The 21776-nt window shown below is 32.9% G+C and overlaps 1 protein-coding gene across 3 annotated transcripts in view; it reads right to left on the bottom strand.

Annotated features, from left to right (window-relative positions):
• The window catches only part of LOC123564970 (17-beta-hydroxysteroid dehydrogenase type 6-like), an 85871-nt gene extending 65788 nt beyond the window's left edge, over window positions 1-20083 (bottom strand). The window contains exon 1 of one of the 3 annotated variants that reach the window (XM_045358912.2): window positions 19594-20083. In XM_045358912.2, the coding sequence (XP_045214847.2) occupies window positions 19594-19765 (172 nt within the window). In that variant the 5' untranslated portion in view covers window positions 19766-20083. Of the gene's footprint in view, window positions 1-5111; window positions 5299-5868; window positions 6291-19593 lie in introns of those variants that run through there. The other 2 variants (XM_045358918.2, XM_045358910.2) reach the window with 2 other exon arrangements.
• Between the last annotated feature and the right edge of the window lie 1693 nt (window positions 20084-21776).

The following is a 21776-nucleotide window of genomic DNA, read 5'->3' as shown; positions in this document are numbered from 1 at the left end:
TTAATTTCATATATTCCATATGTTTTTCAGAAATTAAATGGGTAATAAACAGTTATGACTTGACGCTGTCTGTCCCTTGCTATCAGGAACGGTAATGATAACAGTGAACTTCTGGCAACATTTACAAAGCTACCAACGAAAATGATTTTGAATGTTACAAAAGCACAAATGTCATTTGGTTCAGGGAGCACAAGAGAACAGGAACTATCGAATAATACAACAGATCCGTTTCTGTGGTAAAATGATTTGTTTACCTAGGGTCTCGTTCACACTGGGTTTACGATTCCATGATTTTATTCGGAAATATTTTTTCACTTTTTTATTTTGAGTGAGCATATAATGTATGCATTTATTAGTACATTATCTTAAAGGAACAAAACAATGTTGTTCTAAAGGTCATTGTGTTTATTGGATCTCTTTATAAATTTTTCAACTTTATTTTTAAAAAATGACAAAAATTGAATTTTAGATGTGCAATGTATATTGCAAAAACATATATATAATTCTGAAAAAAAAAACACTCTACCTTTTCAACCTCGAACAAAAGAAACTACGAAATTAAAAGAGATATATAAATGTTTTTTCATAAATAGATAAATTCAATTACGCCAAAGACACAAAAATAAAAGCCCCAAGTGCATCAGTTTTCTTAAATTTTAAACTGACATTATGTTTTCCAGTAATTTTGAAAATTCTTTCAGCGATAGGAGTGCTTGCACAATGACCTTCATTTCAAATCACTTCTCCGAGGCTTTTCGTTATGTGCTAAAAGTTTTATATAGCATAATAGACTAAGGTGAAATGAAAAAAAAATTGTCATCTTTTCGACATTGTTTAGAACGCTCGCTACAAATGATTTGAGTTAAAGAAATATTTTCGTGTATCTCATCATTCAACTACCAGTTCAAAGCAAAATATCATTTTCCTGTCTTCATATTCCACTGCATTGTTCATTACATGTTTTACCGTCTGTATCGTATCTAGTTTTCCAGTGAAATGCAAAACATTTTCATCTGACAATTTCGAAGTGAGAATTAAACAATTACTATATACTTCAAGAGGTTACTATGATTTCGTTATGAATTATCAATAAAGAAGCGTTTGTAAATGATACATGCTCTATTTATTTAATAGGTACCTTGTTTCAACAAACACAAAGCTGTAGCTATAAAAATGGTTCATCCAGAAAAGTTCGAGCTCAAGTCGTATTCATAGCAGTTAACGTAATTTTAACGCAACATAAAATGTCCATATAAAATGCTCTTAGGAGATATAAACAGACTGCGTTACCTTAATTTGATAATTGATAAATAATGTTAGCTGATGAAACAATTCTCTTTTGTTTTGCAGAATCGAAACTTAATCAGTGGAACTCGTTCCATTTTAATAACTATTCTGTCTGAGTAAGATATTTCGTAATGGACTTTTTACTTTAGGTATAATTGTATTTAAGAACTGAATGCTAATTTTTGTGCGTTTATACGGGTATAAACTACTTTGGAACTTTTTGTAAATCCTTGAATCATTAGATGATTTGCAAGAGGTTCCAGTGTAGAAACGGATATAAACTACTGTGGGGCTTCTTGTAAATCCTTGAATCATTACATGATTTGCAAGAAGTCCCAATGTAGAAACGGGTATAAACTACTTTGGAACTTCTTGTAAATCCTTGAATCGTTAGTTGATTTGCAAGAGGTCCAAATGTAGAAACGGGTAGAAACTACTTTGGGGCTTCTTGTAAATCCTTGAATCATTCGATGATTTGCAAGAGGTCCAAATGTAGAAACGGGTATAAACTACTTTGGGGCTTCTTGTTGTAAATCCTTGAATCATTAGTTGATTTGCAAGAGGTCCCAGTGTAGAAACGGGTATAAACTATTTTGGGGCTTCTTGTAAATCCTTGAATCATTAGTTGATTTGCAAGAGGTCCCAATGTAGAAACGGGTATAAACTACTTTGGGGCTTCTTGTAAATCCTTGAATCATTAGATGATTTGCAAGAAGTCCCAGTATGGTTAACACCCGTATAAACGCACAAAGATAGCAATCATTTCTTCTATTTACATTGTTTACAGAAGCTTGTTATAAACATTAGTGGTTAACTTTCCATTATTACCAGAAAATCAAAATATATGTCAGGATATTGATCTTTGAAACATCTAAGTAGAATAGCCAAATATACCCGACCAAGTTCAGTTGTAATTCGCATTACAATAAAAATACAGTTCCTAATTTTTGTTTAAGATTGCTTAAGGCTATGTTTTTATTTTGTTAAAAACAGACAAAATAGCTTTCCAAGTAGAGAACATGTATAATCATATGGTTAGTAAAACACTAATTTCAATAATTCACATGAAATTATTCAGTCTTAGCTTTAAATGGAATTAATCAAAACAGTGGATTCAATGATAATTTGTATGTTTATCAAATATTCAAACCTATGACAAATATATAAGAAAATAGTTACAGAAAATAAGATTTAACAGGGAAATATTATATCATATAGTCATAACATAAAATGTGGCAGCCACATTTTAAACAAAGGCATTATCACCTTTGAAATATTGTTTAATCCAATATTTGAATTCGTGTTGATTCAAGTTTGATCTTTATCGTCATAAATAGCTTTAAAGGCTCATTATGCCTTTGTTTAAAATCTGGCTGCCACATTTTCCGTTACAAACATAAAATACATTAATTTCTTCTTAAATCCTATTTCTGATAATTTCTTGTTTTAACAGTTGTCAAAGGTTTGAATATTGCTGAATATACTAGAATGTTTTATTGAATCTATATTTTCCTCCCTTTATGGCTCTGACTATAGCAGTTCATGTGCAATATTCAAAGTAGTACTTTTCTAACCGCGTAAGAATGCATAACATTTATTTGGAAAGCTGTTTCATCTGTTTTTAAGATAACAGTTTTAAGCATTATGGATCTTTTACTATAATAAGCTGTTCTTTTTGAACGTTTGGCGTCATATTCTGAAAGAATCTTTCAAATTACGCCATTTCGTCCACGGGTTTTAGCAAATGATACCAGCTCGCGAAAAGGACCATCCTTGATATCTTTGTGCCAATGTTGTTTTATATGAAAATAAACGCTTTTTCTTTCAATACAAAATGTACATCGAATGTCAATATCTAATTTAAAAGGAAACGTAACGCAGGCAAAGATGATGTATCATACTGTATGTGAACTGTTAATACTGTGGGAACCTGGCTGGGATTTTAATAGACGTAAACTACATAAACCAATCTTGTATAGCATACAAGAGTAGGAAATAATGTGACACGTACAAAGTAAGCTTGGTGTGCAGTTGGAGAAAACTGACAATAAAGTCACTATGTGTTTGACATTTCAGAGGACAAGCGTTCAGCCTTATGCTTTTGTCAACATAAGCAATGGTGTAAGAAATCGTTTTATCGTTGTGTTCTAATTTTTCTGGCGCAGTCATTTTTAAAATGATTAATAATTTTATAGGTACCATGATTCAACCTAACAAGTATATTACCGTAAGAGCTTTTTTTTTTCAAGCAAACAATACACCACATAAACTGTTCTTCATTACAGTTCGATATATCAGATATGTTATTAACCACTCGAAATTATCTTGAGACTGACATTTACCTAGCAAATGACATGATTCTGTAGCCAGCATTCTGTCAGGGATAATATCGTATGAAAGTCAATGAAATGTATTTCAAGAGATAAAACTATTACTCTAAGTAAGCAACAATCGCTGGAACAGCTGTTATTTACTTCATATCTCCTTCGTAAGTTATTTTGCAGACCATTTTCAACATAAATAGTAATAAAATTATACCTTAAAAATAGAAATTACCTGTACAAAGTAATATCATTTGTATTGTTTCTAATTTTTTCCTGTGTATACTTAAAAGCATGCTCGATTTTTACTCTGCAATATCTTTATCATTCTTTGAGAACAAGAACCACTTAGCAGTTTACAATACACTCTTACAGCAATTCAACGAAGTTTGTTACGTGCAACTGAAACACACTTAATTAGCGGGAAAGTTGTAAAACAAGCAAAAGCTGAGTATTTAACTTTCATATTTATTTGTGCCTTATCAAATCTGAAAAATATACAAATTTCCTACATCTAACGAACCATTAAGTAAGTTATCATTCATTAATACCAGACTATCTATCATGCTATAACCACGAAGATTAAATGTCGTTTAATGAACGTAGCACTTTGAAACATTTAAAAAATTATATATATTTTAAAAAGAATGCAGAAAGCAGAAAGCGCAAACCAGTATGAATAAATTGACAGTATTTTGTTCAGAGATGGTCTTCGGGCCTTTAGTATTCAATTATGAAAAACGATCTCCTGTTGAATATCGCCACATGGAATCTAATAACAACACTCAATGAAAAAGTATTTTAGATCCGACAATTTACTTTTGTCAAAATCTTTGTTTATGATGCTGAAGTTATTGCCCTTGTTTTTTTGTGATGGTTGCTTATCACCTCAGTAGCTAAGTGGCAACGTGTCGGCATTGACTGTGGGAAGCGTGAGGGTTCAATCCCTGGTCGTATAAAATGGTATACTTTATTGTACGCTCCCTCCCTTGGCATTCTGCATTTCAATGAGTTATTTTCAGTATTACAGTGAACTAATATCCATGGTATTATTATGATAATGACAACGTATTAATATTTGCATTGTCTTAATTAACCAAAAAGCAATTTATATTTCTTACATAATTAAAAGAATACATAATACATAATATGCTTAAAGAGTAAAGTATCAATTTCCAGCTTGGGTCATATTCTTATAAGACGACGGAAATAATTAACGGCTACGTGGGTTAAAATACGCCACTCAAATTTTGGATTTACAGCGATTGATTAAAGCAATTATGAACGTAGTAATTGCAACAAAATTTAGAGGTTGTCAGCCTGTCTAATATATTACTGACTTTGTACAGAATGACATTTCTGTCAATATCTAACCAAACCTTGGTCTAAAAAAAACATCTAGCGGACAATATACAAGCGGTTAATATTTTGTCATGTTGTTGTATCAAAACACTTATATCTAGCCTAGTATGAAATAAAGTACATAATTTTCAACTCTGTTACCTGTAATGAATACGGCCTTGTGTGCAGCATTCACTTCTACCGATCTCTCTGGGTATAAAAACAACACTAGAACTGCTACTACAGCTCCGAACAGAGCGGGAAAGATATATCCAAAACCAAACACAGATACATTCACAATCCCTACAGCGGCCGCAATCGCAACTTTAATCATGATTAAAACTTTGAACATAAGCAGAAAATACCGCTGATTCCTCTCTATAGAAATATTTATATTTCATATCTAATTTAGAGGTGACTGTAACATGACCGCCACTCTATATCTCTCGTATATAGCTGGAGCATTTTAATCGATGTCATAAACAGAGTTGATACCTGCAAAATGCATGGTCATTGAATATTGTCAGCCTGTCTTATATACTACTTACTTTGTACAGAATGACATACATAGCTATTTTTGTATAGAACGAAATATCGTTTGTTTAAAGCTGAAGTGAAACAAAATGAACAATATTTTGTTCAATACGAATAGGAATCATAGACAGTAATTGGCATGATGTATGTCGTCTGGAGAAAAAATATTTTCCAATATCAGACAAAATAATGAAATGATTTTATTCCATTTTAGTGAATTGTTAACAAAATGCACATGTGTTTGCATTCTCTGTCAATATCTAACCAAAACCTTGAACAAAAACCTAGCGGATAATATACGAGCGTTTAACATTTTGTCATATTGTATCAAAACACCTATATCTAGCCTAGCATGAAATAAAGTAACAGTTTTCAACTCTATTACCTGTGATGAATACGGCCTTGTTCGCAGCATCAATTTCTACCCGTCTCTCTGGGTAGAGAAACAACACAAGAACTGCCACTGCAGCTCCAGACAAGGCGGAAAAGATATATCCAAAAACGAACACAGATACACTCACAATCCCCACAGCGGTCGCAATCGCCACTTTAATCATGATTAAAACTTTGAACGTAAGCAGAGAATACTGCTGATTTCTCTTTAAAGAAATAATTGTATTTAATATCTAATTGATATCCACATAATTATCTCGAACTAGGTAAACATGTTTTAACTCTTTTAACATTTTGTACCAAATAACATATATACATATACAAATAATATTCTATGAGACAACACTGTAGTTCCATATTCCTTACATTACATTTTCAACGAGAAGTGATTTATTCGGATAAAGTAATATATAGCCGCCACATGATATCCCTTAAAGCTCCACTGAACAAAATTAGTTTAGAAATGGTGACTTTTACTTTACTCTTTGCCTCAACCTCATAAATGACAAGAAATGTCTCCCTAAAGTTTCCCAATATGATACGTTTATCGATATAGCTATCATAAAATATGTTTTACAACGATAACACTTAAAGGGTAGACAAATGAATATTTGTATCGTAGACAGATTTCTCCATGTCCGAGGCCCCTTGCCGGCGGGGGGATAGAAAATGCTGGCTGTATCTCCATGCAGAGGGGTACGACTCCCCCGAAAATGGAGCCACCTGTTTGCCGTGGGTGGCGGCCCGTAAGCCGGAGAGGAGGGTCCTGGATGTTGAGGTGCCCCATGGCATCCCGGGGAGATGATGCGTACTTGTTTGCATGTGCGCATCTTCTTCCCGGGATGTGGGTGCCAATACACATCTTTGGCCTCTAATTCGGTGTAGACGTTCTGGCGGTCGTATTGGCCCGATACGATCAATCGGCTAGTCATGCCAAGCCCTAGGAAATCTCACCTTTACGTTTACATTTTCTGTTGCTTATTTCAAACTGCATCTTTATGTGATAATTTTTATATTTTCACAAACACAACTTTGGAACAAAATACGTTACACAAAACCTGTCTTTACTCTGCTGTATTGTCACATTTTACTGCGCTCAATAAACTTCATATTACGTTCACACAAATGTATTTAACAATATATTTTCATATATACTTCAATCTATGTTTCTTAGAAAGCGGTGGCTTAGGGCCAATCGGTTGGGTAGAGTAACAATCCCTTGAATCCCATGTTTGCTTTTCTGCATTCAACTGGTGATATGAACAAGATTGAAAAATACCTGGCCGAGTATATCACTACAGTATCCCTAACATGTATGAGCTGGATATCCGCTCTGTTTTCATGTTCCCTTGTTGGACTCCGCGGCGGGTGGGGGCTGCGAGTGACGAATTTAAAACATTTAATATGGAAAACCAAAATAAAAAACGACCGCATACCGAAACAGATTCTGACGGCACGGAAGGTGAGAATCCTCACCGACCATACACTTCCAACATGGCATTTCCGCGATTTCTTTTGATCCAGTCAACAGACGAAACATTCAAAATGTCAAGCCTTTCGCCATTTATAATTGAAAAAACCATCGAAGGCATTGCTGGTGTACCGAAATCAGTCAAAAAACTGCGAACTGGTGATCTGCTTGTTGAAGTTGAGAAAGCCTCACATTCACGAAATTTACTTTCTGTAACTTCATTTTACAACCGGCCATGTAAGTGCATTGCACACCGTACTTTGAACACCTCAAGGGGGGTCATTCGTTGTCCTGACCTTGCAGGGGTTTCGGAGACGGAGATTGTGCAAGGCCTTTCAGATCAACATGTCACTGCTGCTAGACGTATAAAAATCAAGCGATTAGGAAAAGAAATTCACACAAATACTATTATTCTTACATTTGGCACTCCGTTTCTTCCTTCATTCGTAAAAGTTGGATACCTCATCACAAAAGTTACAACATATATTCCTAATCCTCTTCAATGCTATTATTGCTTTAAGTTTGGGCACAATGAGAAAAACTGCAAAGGCGATTACACTTGCCCAAAATGCGGACAGGATGGACATTCTCATGACCACGACACTTGTAGTCGTCCATTGCGTTGTGTGAACTGCAACGAGCCACATTCAGCCAAGTCTCGTGATTGCAAGACATGGAAAATCGAAAAGGAGGTTCTTCATGTCAAATTCACACAGGGCATTGGATTTCCAGAAGCAAGACAAATTGCCAATGCCAAATTTACATCTCCAACACTCGTACAAACTTATTCATCAATAACTAAATCTGTCTGTAGCAAATCAACACAGTGCATTGATGCCTGTACTCAAACAGATTCAGTGACTGCTCAACAAAATCCAACTCAAACTTCTGTACCAAATGAAAAGCCTAAAGTACCAGCAAAACCTTCAGAGGCATCTCAACTTCAAAGGGCAGCTGCTAAACCAACACTGCCACCAGCTATACAAAATGTTCCTAAGTATTCAGGTACGCCGTCGTCACGACAAAACGTTTCATCAAACACTAATCAACGTGGGGTGAGTCAAACACCCAAACAAAAAATTGACTTGAGAACTGATGGGTTTGGAAAGGGATCAAATGATCCCATACAAACCCATAACCGGTTCCCTCATGATATGAACCGGTTAACAGGGGAAGATGATGACGATCCGCCATTATCTGCCCCGCCCAGTTTAACCAGCACAAAGGAGGGGAAAATCAAAAGGTTCCCTCCTGAGTCAATGCAACACTAATAATTTAATTTTCCAGTCGTTTAATTTTTATTTGCCATTGTAAATGGAAAGTAAAATTATCCAGTGGAATTGCCGTGGACTTAAAGCAAATTATAATGAAATTCTCCTTCTCTTATCAAAATATAATCCTTCACTTATGTGCCTTAGTGAAACATTTTTAAAGGAAACGGACAAAATAGCTTTCAAAAATTATTCAGTGTATAACTTCATAAACACTAACACTGATAGGGCGTCTGGTGGTACATCTATTATTATTAATAATGCATGTCCGCACAGACAAATTGTTCTAAATACAAGTATCCAATCAGTTGCAATAAACGTAACATTACATCGACCGATTACTATCTGTTCGATTTACATACCTCCCAAATATAAACTAAATCTTGAAGAACTTGATGATCTTATAAAACAATTACCACAACCATTTTTGCTTATGGGAGATTTTAATGGTCATCATGAATTCTGGGGCTGTTCTGACAGCAACACTAGAGGTCAAATTATTGAAACTTTTATTGAAAGAAATGCCCTCTGTTTATTAAATGATCAATCCAAAACGTATCTTCATCCTGCAACAGGTAACTTTTCTTCGCTTGATTTGACAATTTGTCAACCGAACATCTTTCTTGATTTTGAATGGAAAGTACTGGATGATTTGCATGGTAGTGACCATTTTCCAATTATTATTTCAAATACTTCTAATCTGCCATCAGACCACCCTTCATATTTCAAATTTAATAAAGCTGATTGGAAGCAATTTAAAACGCTATGTAAAAATGATTTGACTTTGGAGAATTTTACTAATTTTTATGATCCTATTGATCGGTTTTCAGTTCTTCTGTCCGATATTGCTGACAAGTCCATTCCTAAAACTTCAAGAAATGGTAAACATAAAAATAAGCCTTGGTATAATGATGATTGTAAGACTGCTGTTCGAAAACGTAGAGCGGCCATTAAAAAGTTCAATATACGGCCGACGAAAGAAAACTTACAATCAGTTAGGATTCTGAGAGCAAAAGCTCGCAGAACTATAAAACAAGCAAAGAAAAAGTCATGGCATTCATACGTTTCAAAACTTAATTCTAGGTCATCGGTTAAAAAAGTCTGGGAAATGATTCGCAAAATAAGTGGAAAAGGAAAATCTTCAAATGTTTCCCATCTTACAAAGACAGACCAGTCTATTGCATCTAGCAAGGAGGACATTGCCAATACACTTGGTAAAACTTTTTCAAAAAACTCTTCATCAAACAATTATGATAAAAGGTTTCAAAACATAAAATCGACTAAAGAAAGCAAACCTTTAAATTTTGATTCAAATAATGATGAAGATTATAACAAATCTTTTTCACTCACAGAATTGCTTGACGCTTTAGATAAATGTCACGATACCGCAGCTGGTCCGGACCAAATTCATTATCAACTTTTAAAACATTTACCACAAGAATCATTAGACCTCCTACTTGAAATTTATAATATTACATGGAAAACTGGCATTTTTCCAGATTCCTGGAGAGAAGCTATAGTTATTCCAATACCAAAACCCGGGAAAGATAGCACTAACCCCAGTAATTATAGACCGATTGCACTTACCAGTTGTTTATGTAAAACGCTAGAACGTATGATCAACTCTAGACTAGTTTGGTATCTTGAATCTCAAGGCCTAATTACAAACTTTCAAAGCGGTTTTCGCAAGCAGCGCAGCACAACTGATCATCTTGTTCGACTGGAAAATTTTTATTCGTGATGCATTTGTTAAAAAAGAGCATTTAGTGTCTGTATTTTTCGATTTAGAAAAAGCCTATGACACTACATGGAAATATGGTATTATGAATGATCTTAACGACTTAGGTTTAAAAGGTCGTCTTCCAACATTTATATCGCAATTTTTATCAGATCGCAATTTTAAAGTACGTGTTGGTTCTACCCTTTCTGACTCTTTTGAGCAAGAACAGGGAGTTCCACAAGGTTCTATTTTATCTGTCACACTTTTTAGCATCAAAATTAATAATATTGTGAAATTTTTGTCACCAGGGATAGATTGTTCATTATATGTTGATGACTTTCTAATATGTTATCGTTCAAAAAATATGCGTACGATTGAACGCCAATTACAGCAGTGTTTGAACAAAGTTCAAACTTGGGCTATGGAAAATGGTTTTAAATTTTCCCAATCAAAAACTCAGTGTGTCCATTTTTGTCAATTACGGAAACAACATTGTGACCCTGAGCTGTTTCTAAATGGTACAAAAATACCCGTTGTTGACGAAGCAAAATTTCTTGGTGTTATTTTTGATAAAAAGCTTTCTTTTATACCACACATAAAATACCTGAAAGCCAAATGTTTGAAATCGTTGAATCTTTTAAAGGTAATTTCAAATACTGATTGGGAAGCAGATCGCAAGGTTTTGTTAAGACTGTATAGAGCTTTGATTCGATCCAAGCTAGATTACGGTTGTGTTGTTTATGGTTCAGCCAGAAAATCGTATTTACAGATGCTGGATACTATTCATAATCAAGGTCTTCGTATTGCTCTTGGCGCATTTAGAACATCGCCTGTTGAAAGCTTGTATGTTGAAGCAAACGAACCCTCCCTTTATACGGGACGTGAAAAACTGTCATTGCAATATGCTCTGAGGGTAGCTGCCAACAAATCCAACCCTGCTCATAAAATCATATTTAAACCCAAATACCACGATTCGTATGACAGAAAACCAAAACAAATTAAACCTTTTGGATTTCGCATTGATAATTCTATGAAGGAAACAGATTTTGAATTTCATGATGTAAAAGATAATTTAGTTCTGAATACACCACCATGGATTCTTAATTCTCCAACAGTTCTTTTTGATATGAAAACCGCATTGAAAAAGGCTGAGACAAACCCTGAAATATTCAAGTCCAAATATAACGAAATCAAATCGGCTTACAAAGATCATTTTCCTATTTATACAGATGGTTCAAAAGATGATTCAAAGGTTGGATGTGCCGCCGTTAGCCATCTGCATCAATCAAAATTACGTTTACCAAATAACGCTACAATTTTTTCAGCAGAAGCAAAAGCAATTGATTTGGCCCTTAATTTTATTTCAGAATATAATGAAGAAAAGTTTATCATCTTTTCCGACTCACTTTCTGTATTACAATCAATACACAACCGTAATACAGAAAATCCTCTCATTCAAAACATTCTTCTCAGGGTTCATGAACTATCTTTTAAAAAAGTCCATCATATTCTGTTGGATTCCTAGTCATGTTGGTATTTATGGAAATGAAGATGCTGATACTGCAGCAAAGAAATCACTTTCATTAAATCAATCTAAATTGAAATTACCATATACTGATTTTAGGTCAAATATCAACAAATACATTTTAACTAAATGGCAGTCCTCGTGGAACAATGCTTCGTTCAATAAACTTCGTGAAATTAAACCTACTTTAGGTGAATGGCACCAAGGAAATAGATCTGTTCGCAGGGAGGAAGTTGTTCTTTCTCGTTGTCGGATAGGTCATACTCGGTTGACTCATTCGTATTTGCTGAACAATGAAGATCAACCTGAATGTATACCATGTCAAACACCACTTACTATTAAACATATTTTAATCGACTGTATAGACTTCGATCCACAGCGCAACTCATACTACAATGTTGAATCTCTAAAAGAGCTGTACGAGCAAATTTCAGCCGACAAAATTTTGCAGTTTTTGAAAGAAATAGGTATATATCATAAAATCTGAACCTTATTTGATTATTAATCACCGCTTTTATACTTTTTAATGTTTGCATTTGATTTTTTACACTATTTATGTATTTACGCTTTTACTTCAATGGTTTTATTTATGCTTTGCAATTAACGTAATCCATTTAACAATTTCTCGGCGATATATGACCTTTTTGTGTCAATTCGCCGTAAAACCCAACTCATTCATTCATTCATTCTCCATGTCCGAACACTGTTGCTGTACATGTATACGCAATTAAAAGTAAGCATCGTGTTATGCAAGAGAACGATAAAAAGTACTCCAAGTTTCTCTTCCTTGAAAAAAAAATAATATAACAATTTCCTATAACTAGGTCAAATGATCTAATCACCACATTGATGAGTTATGTTTAAAGAACATCAAACAGTAAATGTCATAAAGTTATGAATTTTATACAATGAATCTTCATTAAGAAGATGTCAACATCTTAAATGCCACAAAAGGGCAGCAAAAACAACTGATTTTTTGATAGACTAATACTTCTTGACCATATTCACATTTGAACATGTCAGGGAGTCACTTATCTATCGTGTGTTCATGAACGGTGTTAGATAATTTTGTTCCTTGGCTACATAACCTTAGTTAAGATTTTCTGAAATGTGCGTACAATGAAGTAATTGTTCATATTTTCAAATATGAATTTGGTCTAATATATCTTTAAAACATCTCTGAAATCAAGATGATTCTTCAGTTCAATAAAGGCATGAATAATGTTTAAGTCATGTTCAATATAGTATCTAAACCTTGTATTTATGTTAAGAAATGTTTTTTAAAGCTCATCAATGATTTCAATGAACTAGCCCTAGTTCAATGTCCTAGTTTTAAATTAAGTACATGATTTATCTAGCAATAAAACAATTCAATGAAACAAGTACAGGTGGGAAAGTTTATCCTATGTTCAATTTTATCTTTCATATTTGCATTGGTTTTGTGTTGGAATATTTAATTAAAGCAATGTCATCAGACATATTTTATAACCAGCCTTCAGTCTAGACAAATTAAGTCGTGTAAGGTCATGTGAGTGCATACGCCTGACCTCGGTTTACGAAGTGTTAGGGACAACAGGAATGAGTTCCGGCATAGAGGCTGCATAGATGATACAGTGGCACTCTGCTGAAACGTGTTTTGTTGAGAAACTGTAATGATAAGCCTACCATATGCAACAGCTTTATCATATATACCTTTTTAACATAGCAAGTCAATTTTTGATAATAAGGCAGCTTTTCATAAGTTATATTCCGCTAAAATAAAAATATTGTACTGATATAGATAGATTTAGATTGATTTACCACAAACTGAGCTCAAATATATCAACAGTATAGATTCATGATTGTCAAAGTTGTGTCCGTAGTTTGGTATATCAAAAATGCATAAAGAGTTACTGATATGGATAAAAACAGTCTGTGACTGCATTTCATTTTCATTGTAAATAGAAGCATAAACAATAACAATTGACACTTTTCAATGTGTCATTTGCATAATCATTGAAATTTTCTTCCAGTTCGTTTCCGAATATTATATGGTGATCAACTTCGTGAAAAGAAAAAAAAATAACCTGGCGGATAGATTTTTACCACTTTTTGGATTTTGTTAGCTAGTTCTATACCACTAAATATAATACAAAAAAAATATAATCTATTTATAGAGAAAAAATATATCAATATTCCTACTCCCTCCTAAAATTTCAAACATAATACGTTATGAGTGTATTATATACGCAAACAGAACAGAATGAATACGGAATGAATACGGAAACTAATGCATAAAATTTGTTTTCAGCAAATGGTCAAACTATAAGTTTTACCAACATAACTAACTGTCCATTCCTAACAAAATTCAGTATCTGTGTTTCCTGCAAACAGAGACATCTGCTGCATCATCTTACTCTTCTTGCACCTTCACGAATATTTTTAATATAAATATTAAAGACCTGTAATACCTGAAAGACTAGAAAAAAATGGGAAAAAGGCAACAACTTTTCAACAGTGTACACATATTTTGTATTTACACGTATAAGGATGTGGCTAGTAAAGTAGGCATATTGAGGACTACACTCTATGAGAGATAAACATTCTAGTATTAATGATGCTTAAATCTTTTTTTTATTATTCTTACAAGCAAAAAATTAAAAGCGCGCAGTAAAACGAGAATAAAAACGTGAATAACACCTTTAATCTCGAAAAAAGAACAGAACAGAACAGAACATATTCTTTATTTCCAGTAACTTAAACAATATAATGTTTTCTCGTTACATAGCATCAGTATAGAGTATATTTATGTGTCACTAAGGACGGTGAACAAAATCAGATAGTGAAATAAATACATGTGCTTATAGAGGGTGAACTAAAATAGCAACCGTAACGTGATATTTACTTACAGTATACAATATATGAATGCAAAGCAAATGGAACATTGTTGTCGTCGGAGCTATGGGTACAGTACTAGCATTGATATACACCTAGATAAGTAACCAGTGAAATAATTAAGACAAAACAAGTGACTATCATTTTCGGTGCTATGCTGATAAAGTTGCCGAGTATAATACTGTGTCAGAATACAAATGCAGTAGTATGTCGAGTAATAATGATTAACGATACTAATAGGTACTCACATATAAAATAACTAAGAAAATATAGAAATGCGATAGGCCTTACCGAAACGAAAATGTAAGGATAACCAGGCGCGTGCGACAAACGGAGAACAAGCACGGATACATAATACCTAAACATGCCTTGTAGAAAAAAAAAACAACAACAAGGCATGAATAGTTACGAAGAGTGTAAATAACTAGAAAGTGCTAATATATGCCGCAGTATGACAAAAGAGAGGTACCTTAAGTGGATATATGCAGCACTGGTACGACTGCATGACAAAGTAACCATAGCTCCGGCTACAGATATAAATAAAACTATATACATCAGCAGATCATGATGTTTGTAAACATGAAGGTAATGTCAATAGCATATTATATTAAACTCCTACTGTATAGCTGCAGAAAGACCTTTTCGTAATATGAAAGCGTTATAAATAAATTTACTAAGCTTCAATAAAGCTGAACGTTGAGTATTATGCATTAGTTGAGTAAACTTGTATACACTAGGTCGACGATAATAATATGGCTTGATATACAATTTCCTAATAGTGTCATATACTAGACATTTAATAATAAAATGGTACTCATCTTCTATATCGCCGCTATTACACAATAAACAATATCTTTGGTTATGTTCAACCCTGTTAGCGCAATAACGGCCAGATTCGATTCTTAATTGATGCGATGAAAGGCGAAGACGAGAAAATGCAATTCTAAGTTTAGGTGATAAGAAATCTAAATAGTTTTCAAATCCAAATGTAGTTTTAAACAACTTATATGAACATAAGCATCTGCTATTGTTAATACCATTGTAACAATTTTGTACAAAGTTTTCAATCACTCTATTCTTGAATACAATATGGAACGTATTAAGATCCACAATATCTGGATTAATCCATACATACGAAAACCCGTAACTATCCAATAAATGTTTAACGTTAGATGCCCAATTCGTTCTACCCATTTCAATATCACTTACTAAAGAATAATATAAACTTTGTATAAAAATATTATCAGACTTAACAACCTTCAACCAGTATTTTATAATACGTACATATCTGTTTACATATAATGGGTATCTGCCTAGTTCGCTATAAATACCATAATTACAAGTAGATGTCTTTACATGAAGAAGCAATTTACAAAATTTCATATGAATTCTTTCAATTGGTTTTGATTTACCAAAACCCCATATCTCACTGGCATAGCATAATGTTGACGTAACAAATGAGTCAAATAATTGCAAAATAGTACTAGGTTTAAGAGATAATTTACTAATATTATTTAGCAGAACGTTCATAGCTTTAAGACCCTTTCCAGCAATTGTTTCTTGATTTGATAGAAATGTACCAGTATAATTAAACACTGTTCCTTAGTAGTTATAACTGTCAACGACTCCGAGGGTCTTATTGTCATAATACCAAACTTCATTACGTCTAACTGGCCCACGCTTTCTAAAAACAACTATTTTACTTTTATCTGGGTTAACTTGTAAACCCCAGTTTACACAATATTCTTTTAACAAATTTAAACGATTTTGTAAATCCTCAGGATTCTTACCAATAATGACCATGTCATCGGCGAACAACAATAAAATAAAAGTAAACTCATCTAAATTGAAGCCGTTGTCGACACCGTCAATCAAAGATAACTCTATGTCTTCTAGGAAAAGAGAAAAAAGAACGGGCGAAATTACTTCCCCTTGTTTTAAGCCCAATGAACATTAAAAAAAATCTGAATACGTCTTACACCCCCGTATACAGGACTTAACTTTAGAATACATGTCTCGAATAATACGCAGAGTTTTACCAGCAATTCCTAGTTTATATAATTTGAACCACAATCCATTATGATATATACTATCAAAAGCTTTCTGAAAATCAATAAAAGCACATGAAAGACGGCCATTATTATTTAAAACTTTTTGAATGAGTGCATTTAATACAAAAATGGCATCAACAGTCGAACGACCCTTTCTAAATCCAAACTGAGCATCACTAAGTATATTATTACTTTCAATCCAGATATTAATTCTTTGGTTAAGGATACTTGTAAATATTTTCGAAAAACAACTAACTAATGTAATACCTCTATAGTTACTGGCTAATTCCGGATCGTTTTTCTTATGTAATGGTACAATTATGCCTTCCATCCAACTATCAGGAAAAAATCCTGAATTCAATATACCGTTAAAAATATCAACCAAATGTGATGCTAAAATATCTGATGTCTCAATAAAATACTCATTTAGTAACTGATCAGCAGCAAAAGACTTATTTTTTTTAAGAGTATGTAAGACCTTCATAATTTCTGATACCGTAATCGGAACATCTAATTCTTCGAAAATACAATCATCAACATTAAAATCGTGATTATTACAAAAGGTTTCAGCGTCATTATTAACACAATTAGGTAAATTATCATTCAGTGTCGAAAAATAGTTATAAAACACATCAAGCGAAATATTGTTACCTGATGATTTCTTATTACTTTTGAAAAATTTCCAAAAATCTTTAGGTTTGCTATGTCTCAAACGTTCAATATCTTTTATGCGTTGAAACTCATAACGCCTTTTCTTAGATTTTACAAGACGCTTATAAACGCCCTTTAAAGTACACATATTAGACCTATTTTCATCAGTTTTATGGCAATTATATCGATTGACTGCAGCCAAATAATTATTTTTTTGCAATCTGACAGTCATTATCGAACCAATCAGCCTGTTTGCTCAATTTATTTGATACTTTAGGCCGATTAGACACTGTTACATTTTTAGTAAATAAAGGGTCTGCTACACTAAGCAAAGTATTCGTAAATTCGGAAACACAAGCATTTAATGCAGCTCTGTTGTTAAAATCAGTATTTAATGTTATAGCATTGAAATCTGCAAGCTTTGAAATGATACCGTTACGAAACTGATTACGTAATTCGTCATTCCACTTTATACTCTTTCTTTCATACTTATCATTATTATTCAATGTATTAGTGTTACAATATAACGAAAAGTTGATAGCTGCATGATCAGACAAATGGGAAAAAGGCTCAATGCAAAAATCCGCAAGTGTACCAAAACATCGTTCGTGCGCAACCAAATAGTCAATAACACTAGCCTCCGCAGGGCATGCATAAGTATGATTGCCTACACAAAAGTCTTTTCCAAGTCTACCATTAACGATACGCATCGAACAAGATTTACATAAATCAAGCAACTTAATACCGTTATTGTTGTGCGCAGAGTCCATTGATATACGGTCCATCGGTATAAAAAAAAGAAAAAAGAGACAGTAGGGTAGTTTTTAATTTTGGTTATAGGTCATATTAAATATCATGGCCACACCTCCTTTTTCTCAGAAATTTGTTTTTGGTCTCTGTAAATTTCGAAAAAATCATTGTTGGATACAAACTTATTGCTTTTGTCTCAGGAACAAATCCGTTACTTGACCATAGTTTGATTAACCGCTTTCACCAAGACTATACTGAAATTACTTATATATATATATATATATATATATATATATATATATATATATATATATATATATATATATATATATATATAAAATAAAAAGTTAAAAGGGTATTTAAAGACTGTTAACAACAGGGACAGAATATATCTGTTACGTTTGCTTTGTATGTTATTTTTTTTATGTTTTGGGTTACGAAACAATAAGTTGTTTTCTTTGTGTTTGTAATAAAACTCGCCTATGGTTTGCAATATAATTATTTTGTCACGTAGGGTTTTCGATACATTGGTTTTTCACACTAGATGTGGGATACAATGCTTGTATAACATGGAATACTGTAATGTAAACTTCCTTTCTTGGAACTCAGTATTTCAAAGGGTTGCGTACTTTTAAGTACCACGGTAAAATAATAATCATTGTATTTAACATGAAAATGACATCGAACTTATATTTGCCTTAACTTAATTAACCATAAAACAATTTAGATTTCTTACAATGTGCTTAAATACTTAATTGAGTATCAATTTCCGGATTGATTTGACCTAATCCTATTCTTATAAGACGACATAAATTGTTAGCGGTTACGTGGCTTAAAAATAGACATTCCCATTTTTTAGCTATCATCAGTGTTAAGAAATTAATTAGTGCAATTACAAACATAGTAATTGTACCAAATTTAGAGATGACTGTCACATGACCGCCAATCTATATCTCTCATATTACAGCAGCATTTTAATCGATGCCATAAACCGATTTGATACCTGCCTATACATATAGTCTAATACACATGTAGTCAATATATATTGTCAGAATATTTAATATATTACTAACTTAATGGCATACATAACAATTTTTACATAGAATGAAATAAAAGTTGTTTAGAACTGAAGCAAAGTGAAATGAGAAAAATGAACAATTTAAAAGAATAAACGAAAGAATAACGAATAGGAATCATAGACAGTACTTGGCATAAGTTAAACAATATAAGTTAAATTGTTAAACAAATGCACATGTATTTTTACTTTTCGTCAATATCTAAACAAACCCTCGGACAAAAAAACTAGCGGACAATATACAAGCGCTTAATATTTTGTCAAGTTGTTGTATCAAAACACTTATATCTAGCCTAGCATAAAAAGTACACAGCTTTCAGCTGTATTACCTGTGATGAATACGGCCTTGTTAACAGCGTCCACTTCTATCCGTTTCTCCAGGTACAGAAATAAGACTAGAACTGCCACTACAGCTCCGAACAAAGCAGCAAAGATATATCCAAAAACAAACACAGATATACTCACAATCCCTACTGCGGCCGCAATCGCCACTTTAATCATGATAAAAACTTTGAACGTAAGCTGAGAAAACCGATTTAAAGAAATATTTGCATTTTATATCTCAATGGTATCCAGCATCTCGAACAAGGTAAACATATTTTAACTGTTTAAGATTTTAACCAGATAATATATAAATACACAAACAATATTCTGTGCGACAACACTCTATATTCCTATTAAATTTTCAATGAAAAACGATTCTTCTACAGCCGTCATATGATATCCATTAATGCTCTATTGAACAAAATTAATTTAGAAATAGTGAATTTCTACTTCATTTTTCGCCTCAATCTCATAAATTGACATGAAATTTCTTCCTAAAATTGAAACGTTTATTGATTAAGTTATGGTACAAAAAAGAACGATAACACTTAAAGGGTAGACAAATGAATATTTGTTTCTTAGATTTCTTCATATTCGAACACTGTTGCTGATAAAAAAGTAAGTATCGTGCTATGCCAGAAACCGATAAAAAATATTCGATCTAATACATGTATAAACTTTAAAAGTAAACAAACTTAAAGATGGTCAAAACATTTGTCTATACAAACAATATCATTTGCGACAATTTATATTAAATCTCCTGAGAAGTGTCGGTCAGTGTAACCAAGAATTTATTATAACGAAGTCTTCTTAAACCATCATATAATACCCATTAGTGCTCCAGTGAATAAAATGGATTTAGTTATAGAAAATTTTCACACCAGTTTTCACTTTAACCAAGTAAATGATATAACATTTCTAATATTTTAACTTTTATTAATACAAGTATCTTATAAGGATAACACGCACTGTGGGGCTAGATAAATTAATATATAATATTCTTAGATAAAGTAATATTTAAATATCTTTACACTACAATTAAACAGCTCTGCTGTTCCCTTGAATATACATGTCAAAAACAAGTGAGCCGTGCCATGAGAAAATCATCATAGTGGGTTTGCGACCAGCACGGATCCAGACCAGCCTGCGCATCCGCGCAGTCTGGTCAGGATCCATGCTGTCCGCTAATGGTTTCTCTAATTGCAGTAGGCTTTAAAAGCGAACAGCCACAATGTTGGTTTTCTCATGGCACGGCTCAAATGTCGTAATATGTTAAACAATATATGTAAAACCTAGAAAAGATCTACTGTTAAAGTGAAACATATTGTTCCTCTTATATGTAACTGTCCGTTTGTTTCTTCTTTGAAACAATCTTTTTATACTCAAACCTTCTTGCAACTTTCTGCGTTTAAAAGCATTAGACAAAAAGTGTTCATTATACAGATTATAAAATCATAAATGTTATTAAGATTTCAGTGTCTTAAACTGCAAAGCAACTGATTTTGATAATTATAAGTATCTTCATTGTGATTAATTTAAGTATGACTTTAATAAACTGTGTATCATGCAGATAAAAACAAAGAACAAAATGGGCTGGTAGGTGACACATCTTCAACTGATACATATTATAAATACATGAAGTCTATACAATAACATACAAGTTTACATACAATGTAGTTTAGGTCATTCTTAAGACAACAAACAATGTCACGTTCGTCTTAGGAAAGTTGATGGTTTTTATTAATGTTTAAATAAACACATCAAAAATGAATAATCTTAATAAGTAGTAAAAATTTATAATTTAAATTATATTTGATGCATTGTTTTTTATAAAGGCATGCTACCTGCATCCACTATCTATCATGTTTGTTACGGTAATATGCTCGAATTAGAGTGCCTAGTAAATATACGACAATTAACTGATATATATGTATATTGATAAAGTTCTTCTTTGTACTATTCTTATTCTTTCAATAAAACGTAAAAAACAATGACGTCACCATGACTGGAGAAAACAGCGATTGCATCCGTATGCGATTTCGGCAACCTTCGGCAATATTAGAAAACGACTTTTCATAAGCCGACCGGAGAGTGCCGAAATCACATTCGAAGAATACGTAAATGAACGGAAATCGCCGATTGTCATTACGTGTCTAAAGGAAAAAGGACACAACCATAAATTTTCTAG

This window comes from Mercenaria mercenaria, chromosome 2, assembly GCF_021730395.1.
Source record: "Mercenaria mercenaria strain notata chromosome 2, MADL_Memer_1, whole genome shotgun sequence".
Lineage (NCBI taxonomy): Eukaryota > Metazoa > Mollusca > Bivalvia > Venerida > Veneridae > Mercenaria > Mercenaria mercenaria.
The sequence above is the reverse complement of the archived record's forward strand: the minus strand, read 5'-3'. Positions and strand labels throughout refer to the sequence as shown.